Raw genomic sequence first — 12,436 nt, forward strand, 5'->3', positions numbered from 1 at the left:
TCCCCTACCATATCACCTGGGTTAATTCTCCTTGTTCTGTTTCAATGGTATACATGCAATTTGTGTTAGTATTTTACCCTCGTTTCATCCATTTTGAGTTAGAATTACGGTTCCGTTATTATGTCGGTATTCTGTGTTGCTTTTGACTTCGTTTTACAAACTTATAGTTAGAATTCCGTCATTTCCCTGAGTTTCTGTTGTTTTTGTGGCTTTGTTTTGATGTTGAATTGATTTTAATCATGTTGTCTCTTTTACTTTTTCGCTAGAGACGAATTACTCTCTCTAAAAGCCGAAGCTTGTTGCGATCTCACAACGTTGTCCGTTTTAATGTGTTTATATTTTTTGCTTTTCTGTGTTGAAAACGTAAAATACTTGAATTTTCATAATCATCACTTTCAGAAATTAAGTTTAACGGTTTGTTAAGCATGTGACAGTGAGCTGACATTTGGAAGGCTGCAGTCTCCAACAAGCGTGCATTAGCTCTTCCACTAGAGAGATCCGTCATGATACTGCCTGATAGTTTGCGCTGACATGCTGATCATTCGCTGGTAACTGTAGGGGGGTTCGGCTGTGGTAGTTTTAGTGAACTTATCAATACAAAATGACAGCAGGCGTCCGACGTGCATTTCTTGGGTTTCCAAAAATAAAATAAAAAGTTCTCAGCATCAGCGAACTATCAAATAATTTGTGTAAGAAGCTGTTCATAGAAAAATGTTTGGTATAAGTTTCTATAAATTATAGACAATTCATCTAACCGTCGCTAATCTACTGTGTGTAATCTATATAGAAACAAATCTCTCATTTGTAAAAAGTTTTTAATTTTTAGGGAAAAATTTCAGAAACATCTTTCTATTTGTTGCTGTTGTTGTTGTTGTTGATGATGATGATGATGATGATGATGATGATGATGATGATGATGATGATGATATTTGTACTGATAAACCGTAAGGTTTAAGGTAATAAATGAATTGAATTGAATCTATAAGACCATCATATGACAAATTGATGTGCATGAAATTTCCAAGAACACTGAGTTGCAAATATCTGACTTCAGTAATCATTAGATATTATGGGTCGCCTTATCGTATACACCGTACTTATCTTTTTAGTAGACTTACAGATGGGTTCCCGCCATTTTTGTCCAAATTCAGCCTCAGTAGCCATAAAATGTTTCCGTGTATCCGCTGAATAGCAACATGACCTTCTAGCTTTCTCTCCTTTTCATCCTGATTAATCCGTTGCCCAATGGGACAAACACCGTAGTCTCTGAGGTCATTACCTCGTCCATCTCCAGCCAGGCTGAACAACGTGTATAAGTCTGGTATCGCTCGATGTTCGTACAATTATGTCTCCTCTCCAAAAATATATATCAAAATGATAAATCACAAATCTGACAGAGCGTGAACGTTTGTGTCTAATTCGAGGATCATTATTTGTCTGGGTTGGTGTTTTGTAAGCTGTAGATATTACGGTTTTCCGACAGGAAATACGCTGATCTATGTCCGAAGCATGTCCGACCTACGCCTATTGACCATGGTCCTCGAACTTTTATGATTGATCAGTTTCCAAAACTTTTATGTTTCCGAGTTGGAAAAACAACTGTCATGCATAATGCATTGTGCTGTGTGAAATTTCATAATTTATAGACATTTTGTATCATGGGTCAGCTTAGTCCGATTTCCCTTTGACCACAACAGCAGACGACATATTTACCACACAAATGTCAATAAACGTGTCTAATGTTGTTGTTGTTATAAGGGGAATCTCGTGCTAGAGCCAAAAAGGGGGGGAAATGACCGGAATCGGAGATCAGTGTGTCTGTACCGGTCTTCATTGGGGCGAAAGGGCCCTTAAACAAGGGACATAACTCATCCATGTCTAGGTAAGATATATATCTTGTAATGGCACATTATGCCATTTCTACAAGACAGATGAGATGTGTGGATCCATAATGGATGGAAATACAACTTAACGAGATTCTGATGATGATCAATGTACACATTATAATGACGTATAATAGAATCATCGAGATACGTATGCTGACAGATCTTAAACTCTCGCGAGAGTTCCTGTCAGTCATACATCATATTGATACCGAGCAATATTGACTATCCTTGATATATATATATTAATGGTGTCATGACGTATCTTCATAATAATTAATGGCAATGTAGTAAACAAACCTTTTAGCAGGTGATTAAGTAATGCACGTGTAAGGTTATGACCATTCTCTAGAACAATTTCGCCATCAAACGCCGTAAAATCTTTGGTTGGTCGTATTTTGGATATTTATAAATGATTTATACTAAATGTTTTGCCATTTATTTCTAGTTTCAGAGACCATGTGACGTGGTACATTGGGGGAAACAAATCATCTACTTCTCATAATTATTGTCGCTATATTTGTGACATCCGGGACCTATTCCTTTTAGACTGGCAATGAACGAGTTTATGTCGCTGGTTTGAGTTGGTTTGTGTGTCATTCTAGTACAAAAAAAAACGAATGCATTCTAAAACAAACATCACACATTACATCTGATCTTTAGGTGTAATGGTCGTGTTCGATGGCGGGACATTAGGTGCCAGACCCCAAAAAAGGTTTCAGCGTCCTGTGTTGTTTTCTAGCATATAATACCAATTACAATATTGGCGGCTAATGTTCGTAACATTTAACGTATATTTTTAGTTTAAGTACCATTGTGGGTACGTTAGAAGTTGACTATGGGGCGCCATTTTACTATGTAAATAAAGCAATCTCATTTTTTAGTATCTCTGATTCAATAGAGGATACCGCCTATTCTCACAAGTGATATTGCCAAATGGGGTTAAAACAGCTCCCAGAACTCGATTGACTATTACATTAATTATGTATGGGGTGCCGAACTGTTGGAATGTGTGTGTCTACCGAACTGTTTGAAATGGGTCTGTTCGATCTATAAAATATACTGGATGTGGTGCAGTATTGATATTTGGTTTACTAGAAGTATTTTGTTTAACGCCATATTAACAGCCAGGGTCATTTAAGGACGTGCCAGGTTTTGGAGGTGGAGGAAAGCCGGAGTACCCGGAGAAAAACCACCGACCTACGGTCAGTAACTGGCATGTGCCCAACGTAGGTTTCGAACTCGCAATACAGAGGTGGAGGTAGTGATAAAATGTCGTGACACCTTAACCACTCGACCACCGCGGCCCCCATTGATAATAATATAACGGAAATTTTGACTCGTTTTGAAGAGTTAGCACACGTTAAGTATCCTTGATTTGTGCATTACATATTTAACTACATCACATGATAAAACGGCATGAACAAAAGAAAAAGAAAAATATACGTGTAACGTGCCAATGGAATACGACCAGGTGTTCTGGAAGAGTAAGTGTCCACTTATTCAGTAACGACACCTGTCAGGAGAATCAAGGTCAGGTTTGTCATGTTTTAAAATAGAACACTGGAGTAGTGACAACCAAACCAATATACATACATTGTAGTTACCGAGATAGGACATATCGATATACTTATAGCCCATACAAATAGAAGGTCATCTTTGATAGCAACTATAATACGTACCAATAGTCTTCGTCATCTTTCATCTCCAGCCCTGAGTTGTTTCTGTCAGATTTCAACCTGTTACGAAAAACATTGGTAAATATCCTCTTGTGATTTGTAAACACTTACGTTAAGCATATTACTATCGCCATTAGGATACTGGGATTATTACGCTTACGAAAAAGCTGACGGTAAGTTATCCTTGTCGGTAAAGTGGATTATGGTAAAGAGTGTGAAGCATTATTTAATTCAGGTTGACCAAATTAAGAATATATATGTTCAAAGATGACTACACATCATCGATATACAGGCTAACCTAATTGCTTGTAAGAAACATTTTCTTTGGCTTAAAATATATGTTATCCGCCAATAATATAAAACATGACGCCGCTGTTTGTAACATTGCTTTTGATTGGTCGATTCTTTTCACAAGTACCGTGTATAGTAGATCAAAATATAAGGATTACCCAGAGACATATTTTGAATTCTGAAAGTAATACCTATGTAAAATTATTGATGTTTACCTTCTAATAATAGTTTTCTACATGTTAACTCATATTGGTAGGAAACGTAGATACATTGTAACTTGATATACACGATACCTACGTATACTCCATTGTTTGACAATGGACATGTTGAAATAAAAAAAATGATTGGCATCAATGTATTTTACCTTATGGAGTCAACACACGAAAATCCGGACTATACTCTCACCGCTTCGCGTTTTATTTAGTGTAGACTACGCTGGGTTTATTTTTGTATTATTATCCGTATTATTATTTTATTTTTTTATTTATTTATTACTTTTTTTCATTTATGTTTTTTTTTTATTTATTTAATTATTCCTCACTAACATGAAGATATAGTATGTATATTATGTGGTCTGATAAGCTCTCTGATAAATTTAGCCCCGTTTGAAGATTAACAGAAGTTGGAAATAGAGGGACTTTGTTCGTTCCCATGGGTACCCCATTAGTCTGTTAGATCTCACCACATAACCCTACAAAGATTCTGTCATCCAAGATTTTAATCATTTTCTGTTAGCCTTAATCCTGTTGATCACAGAATCTGGTCCAGTATTGCGATCGTCTCTCTTGGGACAATTAAGTTTCTTTTTGCATTCTAACAATAAAACGAAAGCGCTTCAGAGTTTGGGTTGAACTTTTACAGTTGTAGTCTATGTGGCGATGGAAACGTCAGCTGTTTTATTAGAAAATGCATTTTTGAAAAGGGACCGAATATTCATAGTTGCTCGTTAGCTCTTAAGAGTTCTTCAAACACCACATTCCAATAATGGAGCATACATATCTCAATACAACGGTTATCATGATTTTCTGACACTGTGAGTGGCAATGAAAAGGTTCCGATAATAACCAGCCATTTGTTAATGTAATGTAAATGAGACCACACACTGTCGCACTTCATCAAACGTCTGGCATATAGATTTTTAATCTGTACATGTACTTTTATTCTCCTTGGAGCAGCGTGAACTTGCATGCCACAAGCCCAATCCAAACACATATTGTACAGCCTACTTGTTATGCTGAATTCATAGACTGATTATAAAATTCATATTGACTATTCAATTATTGACCCATATGGCATGTAATATGACATGTCATCGTATTGAAACATACCAGCCATGTCTTGTCTCCACAGGCGAGGTCATTCTCCCATGAAAACTCAGAAAATGCAGTCCTTAGTACATTTTCAAAATTATCAAATTCTCGTTTACGAGGACCATTCGGTATTTTTTCTATGGATTTCATAAATTGATATTAAACATACACTTTAAGATATGTTTTTGAAGTCCCTCAAATTCTCATCCCCGCTTGCCAGGGCGTTAACGCTCTGTGCACTACTCGGCCATTTGTATTCTGTTGAGACATTGAACCGACGAAGTACCCTGTGCACTTCTGGACACTAACTTTAAATTCAAATAGGATCAGACATGCGTTTAAAAATTATCTGATCCGTCTAGCACCAATGATAATAATATCGAATGAGAGTTATTATGGGCACGAATATAATGGAACATACTGTACATATGACGCAAATTACTAAGAAACGACAATTATGATGAAATATGTCAAAGTTTACCTTTAAGATAAAATCTTACCCTGCCTCAAAATGACCTTTTCTGTTCACGGGACGATAAACCCGGCAAACAAAAAAATGAATACCCGAGTACTGTATTAATTTAAAGATCATAATAGTTAAAAAAAAAAAAAAAAAAAAAAGACACACACAAAAAAAAAATATATATATATAATAGACTTCCTTCTCTATAAAATGATAGTATGGAAGCACCCTGTATATGTTATTTTTTGTTTTGATTAACATATAGGTCATCAGGGATCGCGATGACGCCGTTCTCAAGATCCCTGATAGAGATGTTAGTGACAGATTGCATGGGGTCGCGGTGGCCGAGTGGTTAATGTGTCCCGATACTTTATCACTAGCCCTCCACCTCTTGGTTGCGAGTTCGAAACCTACGTGGGGCAGTTGCCAGGTACTGACTGTAGGCCGGTGGTTTTTCTCCGGGTACTCCGGCTTTCCTCCACCTCCAAAACCTGGCACGTCCTTAAATGACCCTGACTGTTAATAGGACGTTAAACAAACCAAACCAAACCAAAAGTGACAGATCGCGGTGATTGACTCCTTGAATAGATAATTCGACGTGGGGGGAGGGGGGATTTTCAGGCATTCCTAGGGCCTGGACTATAGCCATTAATATTGATGCATTGCAAAACAAAATTTAATATCAAATTTCCCATAATCATAATTACTCCTTCTCAAAATTCACCAAAGTATGACATTTTTACGCCCTTCAAAAAACTACTCTTCCAGAAAGTAAGAAAAAAATACATCTGATGTAATAACAAAAAAAGGGTAAGATTTGAGAATGTCCATAATTAGATATTAAGCAAAAATGATCTTACATACATATTTCAATTACTCTTACTCTAAAGATTTTAGCTCAAAATTCACCAAATAAATGTATAGACCACTTTTATCACTAGCCTTACACCTCTGGGTTGAGAGTTCGAAACCTACGTGGGGCAGTTGCCAGGTACTGATCGTAGGCCGGTGGTTTTTCTTCGGGTGCTCTCGCTTTCCTCCACCTCCAAAACCTGGCACGTCCTTAAATTACCCTCGCTGTTAATAGGACAAAAACAAACAAACCAATGTAGTCTTGACGGGGACGTCGCCGCAAAAGTTAACACCATAGTCTCACTTTCGTGATTTTTCGTCGCGGAGACAAAAAATGACATACAAACTTCGTTTGTTGCTCCTGTTCAGACATTTTTTTTATGCTTCAAACACTTAAGTCAATACAACGTATGTGGTTTGTGCTGCCTTTTGAAATACTAGCCAGAAGATCTACATACCGAACCGCCTGGAATCAGTTTCTTTCTGTTTTTGGATGCGAATATGTAACACACAGCGAGATTTGATATACAGGCGCATATTTTACAAATTAAGTCCCAGTCTTCATTTCATTTCAGCATTTCCAATCATGTTACTGGTCGTGAGAGCATACCATTCCAAATGACTTGCCTTGTTCAATTCTTGTCTGGTTTTGTCAAAATTTTGCACGTGTCTTGTTTTTTAAATGTATTGGTCGTGTGCCAGGGCGCCATGCTATCATATTGTCTGTTCATACAGGAGCCGCTTATTGATAGAATTTACCAAACGGCCTTCGTGTGAAAATAGACAGACAGTTTAGACCACGGACGCTAATTAGACACGTCCTCGCTAAAATTGATAAGTCTTGAGCTAGAAATTACATATCTTACTCCTATCTCCTTTCGGAATCGGAGAAGAAATCGCCATTCTTTTATCACACAATATCTATGTCTGGGGCAGTTCTACTGTAAAAACTGGGTTTTGTTTTGAATCGCTGGCCAATTGCAATACTTCAGAAATTGTTCGCCTTTGCTGGCCCGGTGGAGTTCCTGCAATTAAGGAAATCCTCGACTTATTTTTTTTATGGTAAAACACAGTTGAGCTATGAAAATAATTTTAAGGAATTTTTCATTAAATTTTATAATGAATTTTGATTTTTTTAAGGCATCTTGATGAATTTTGGGCCAGGTCAGTAACATAACTTTTTTTTTCTATAGTAATTGTTTTTGTTTTTTTCAATATTCCTGTTTTGTTATGCATTTCGTAACAAAGAGCCCATCGTGCCTACTCACCAGTCAATCACAAATACATTCTGAGAATATGACCACGTGATCTGAAGTTAGTGTCTGCTTTAATCGAAGACACCCGCCATGCCAAAGGGGATAGTGGCTTGAGAATTTGTTAGTCTACATGTATTTGGACCTTCCCTAATATGTATAGCATATTTTGAGACGTTTTTTGGGGCTAGATTAAAATTCGGTAAAAATGGCAACCCCGGTGTTTATTTTAGGATTAAATTGTCTTTTTTGGTGTCTATGGTCGATATAGATGCCAGAGCTTTGCAAACAAACGTCATATTGTACGACAGTTTAATGCTTATATTTACATTCTCGACATATTCGTTGTGTTATATTTGAAAATTAGCATAAAAAATGCCAATATTCAGCGATTTCGTCAATGGGGTTCGACAAATAGAACAGCCTATTTTTTCAAAATTCATTTGTCACGTGCAGATTCGCAAACAAAAAATTGCATAGAAATACTACGAAAAAAACACAGTCTCTTCAATGTTTTTTTTTATTATTTGTGTAACAATATTGTATAAAATGTCTTTTTGATACTTTTTTATGAACATAAAAAACGATTTATGTTAGTTACAAGTAGTTCCGGTGGGTGAATATATTCGTGCGCGGCATGGATTGATGTCACGTTTTGGGTGTCAATTATGGTCACATAGACTGCAAATCTTTTTACTTAGTTTATATCGTGGCTTTGCCACCAAATATAAATATATGTGTATATATGAACACTGGGGGTGTCATTTTTACCGAATTTTAATCCAACCCCCAAAAACATCTTTTGTCACGTCCGGGCCTTTGTATGTTACGGTAGTATGATTAATATGTCTGGGAAGTCGCACTTTTCTGATTGACTGATAAATATCAAATATGCTTTCATTTATTGCAATCGCAAAAATTTCTTTATGCAGTACTACGAAAATTTGGTTTTTGAGTCTGTTGGGACTTTTCACGGCCGTTAAATAGAATGTTACATGATACACCTCTTGTAATACATACCGGCTAGACGCAGGATTAGGGTTCTGTATATTTCCCCTGTAATTTCATTTCAAATAAGAATATTGTATAAAGTCAGAAAGGATAAACGAATTTAACAGCCTATGTCATTGATTAAGTCTCAATATCTCAGATGTGCTCAGTATGTATCATATTGTACGGATAGTAGATAAGAACTCTGTATCTATAGAGTCCCTATAGATGTGAAGAACGTATACACATTATCACGCTCACGTGTATATCTCGTGTAGTCATATTGAATAATGTGATCAATTTCATTCTGACACGAAACACATCAAAAGGTCTGCAGTTAAACTACACTGATGTTCTGTGACCACAATTTTTTTTTTTTTTTTTTTTTTTTTTTGACGTGAGATTTCACATTAAATCAATAGAAAATCAATAGAAAAGTGCCGAGTATTTATAAAATTATATTATAGTAAGCTATTTATATAGAGAAACTCAACTTGGCAGTGTCGTTTAAATTGTTTAACGTAGTTCTTTCTTTTTTTTAGTCTGCTATGAAAACATTGCCCGGATCAATTGTTTTCGGTGATGGTGTGCATACATTTGGTATAAAATATTTCAATGAATATACGTGTAAATAAAAGGTGACATACATTGTTTTGATTTTTTTTTTAAATATGCTAGAGATCATTACTATAGTTGTTCCATTCTTAAAACGTTATTCACGGTTTTTTTAAAAATGTATTTTGTCTAAACATGCAAGGGAGACAAATCTTACAATAAAGCACGCATATATATATTATATGAAAAAAAAACATAACCTTTTAATTGCTTACGGTTCAGATTGCTTTTTTTTTTTAATTTAGTTTTTTTTTCATTATTATTATTATTTAGTATATTTACTAATTTACAATGGGATAAGCATTCAAAAATCTGATGATAATATTCTCTCGCGTAAACTTTATGTCCGATATATCGAAGTACAAAAAACTGTATATAAATGAAAAAAGGATAATGTCAGTTCATTGTAGAGGATTAATAAATAAATTTCATGATCATACATTTACATAGATACAGACCAAATAATTGATAGATATTTTCCGGGTCTTTTCGTTCAGTAAGCATTTATTTTAAAATCATGATCATTGCAAGAATAGAAGTTATTTTATATTAAAATAATACATTTTAATTTTCAGTTAGAAAATGATTATCACCGAATATACTGTATTGAATGTAGATAAGTAGGTATGTTAATTAAGCGGTGAAAATAACAAGTGAGTGTACTTCTCATAGTGTCCTTTTCTGGACTGCTAAGTCCGGATACAGATTCCGGAATTTGGTTTGTCATGTATAATTAACTAGGTTGACAAAACGCTTTAACATCAAGGCAGTATTTATTTCCCAACAAACATATGGCTGACTGAGATCAATTAAGGTTTAGCTTGCTTAGTAACGTATATAATGGTTAGTCAGTAAAAACTTCATTTTGCCGCCAGAATGGATGCTTCTAAGCAATCATCTCGTGTTCTTGACAGGAAAGGATATTCTGCAGGTAATGACTAAATGCTGATCATAAAACGATCCGAAATTTAGATGTTAATTACTTCTGCTATATTATGATCACAAGCGACAGGTGCCCATAGTCATCTGGTCATTGTACTATATGTACATGTATGCCTTGTACAATCATTGTACATACATATATGTATTGTTTGATATATGCATTGTATACTAAAGTAATTATAATGACCATTATTGCTATTTACCACAAAGATTGGTGATTACTGTTTCACATCTCGTAGTTTTAATTGATGACCCCTTTCAATTGAGAGGATGTATACTAAACTGTAGCCCGAGTTTCCTCTGACCTGATACCTACAACAGGCATAGTGTCATCTAGGGCCAGTGGAAACTCAGGCTAATTGTACAGTACAGTACAAAGGTCATGTATGTGAACATATTGAATCGGAACATAAACACAAACACATTCTACTTGATTATGAGATATTGAATTATCTTAACTTAAACTCATTCTGGGAGATCAGCAAATTAAGAATGGAATTATATTCATCGTATTTATATTGATTTTAAACTCAGATATTCATTTGCATATGCATGGGTTATTGGATAATTTTACATGTATCTCTAAAACATCGCACAGCACTCTACTTAATTGATCCTTGTATATCGTGTCGGTAAAAATGAGGCTGGTAAACATTTTACTCATCCCAAAACAATCTCTAACTGATGGAATATAGACACTGATAGAATATTGCAAACAATTCCCCTCGTTCTGTCAGCTAAGGTTCCTGTTACCATGTATACGACACAAAATAAAATGTCTTTTATCTTAATTGTATTCTGTTCACCTACTTGTACATATAAAAGAATATTTAAGGTATATAGGGTCACCTGTGAAACCCTGTGTGCTTTCTCTCTGGTTATCCTCCCCATATGAATTTAAGATCACCTGCTCACTTTCATCAATGTCAATAAGTGACTAAGATAACTTATAAAGTCACTTGTATCATAATTATTGTAAAAATTAATGTTTAAAAAAGAATCAAATGCATATATGTACCTGTTGTACAAGAAATAAAACATAATGTGACGTCCTGTCTCATCCGATCCCAATATTAGATATCACCGTTTTTCTGTAAAGATATCTGTCAAAATACAGTATCAGATCTAGCATGTGGTGTTTGTGGCAGAAGAAACTCTGGCCAGTAATAGTTTATGGTGTTTTGCCAGCAATTGATTATACTGTATATCAATGTAAAATTGTATATACATTATGTTGCTATATGTTTTTAGTGTAATTGAATATCAGTATGCCTTTCCAAATTTTTTGTTGTTTGTTCATATTTGAAATGTTCTACTATCCTTCTAATGACTTCCAAGTGGTCCTGCCCAAGTCAGTTCCCTATAAAAGTATGAAACCTATACACTGACTGTTGGTTTTATTTTTAGTCATATTAATTAACTTCTGTTAATAACTGTTTGCAGTGAACAAGTTTGAGTTGATGTGCCTTGAGAACCAGGCTAAAGATAACGGTCCTAATGAAGAGAGAACAAGACTATCCTTTCAGGTCCTGGATGATCTCATTCCCAAGCTCGGCGTCTACACACGAATCTTCGCTAAGGTCAAGGATGACCTCTTCGGTATAATGATGTATTACAGTACTTTGTTAAAAGAACTCATTCTTAAACAAAAAAAATATTTTTCTATAATGGAATTCTAACGGCATTGAATGGTAGAAATACATTGCCCCAAGAATTAAGATTTTAAGTAAATAGAAATGAATCTTTCAAATGATTGCTTAACAGAATTTATGATACAATTATATAAGATAAAACTATTGCTTATATAAGTCAACCATTATGTATTATCAAAGTTAAAAGATTAAATGTTTGAAATATACTTAGTAAATTCTACTGGTAAGTGTGAACCAAAATAACTGTTAAAATTGAATATAACAAAAAAATGATCAACTGAACTATAGACATTACATTTTGATGTCCAGCCTCAGTCTACAGTGAAAACTTGACAACAGACAAGGCTGGGAGTATCACCCAGATACCCTACTACACTCAAGTCCGACGTATTTATGACGAACATGACGACAAACTTGATGTCGTCACAGAACAGCTGGATATTGTTAAGCAAAGGTACTGTATCAAAACTTAAAAAAAAAAAATTGTGTTAGCATTTCAGGAGCCA

At 35.1% G+C, this 12,436-nt stretch overlaps 1 protein-coding gene across 3 annotated transcripts in view; it reads left to right on the forward strand.

Annotated features, from left to right (window-relative positions):
* The first annotated feature begins 10,137 nt into the window (after positions 1-10,137).
* LOC117339522 overlaps positions 10,138-12,436 on the forward strand; it is a 34,680-nt gene continuing 32,381 nt past the window's right edge. For all 3 annotated transcript variants that reach the window (XM_033901171.1, XM_033901174.1, XM_033901172.1), the window contains exons 1-3: positions 10,138-10,267; positions 11,722-11,877; positions 12,240-12,384. In XM_033901171.1, coding sequence (XP_033757062.1) covers positions 10,213-10,267; positions 11,722-11,877; positions 12,240-12,384 — 356 coding nt within the window. In that variant the 5' untranslated portion in view covers positions 10,138-10,212. The remainder of the gene's footprint in view (positions 10,268-11,721; positions 11,878-12,239; positions 12,385-12,436) is intronic.

The sequence above is a fragment of the Pecten maximus genome, chromosome 12, assembly GCF_902652985.1.
Source record: "Pecten maximus chromosome 12, xPecMax1.1, whole genome shotgun sequence".
NCBI classification, from domain to species: domain Eukaryota; kingdom Metazoa; phylum Mollusca; class Bivalvia; order Pectinida; family Pectinidae; genus Pecten; species Pecten maximus.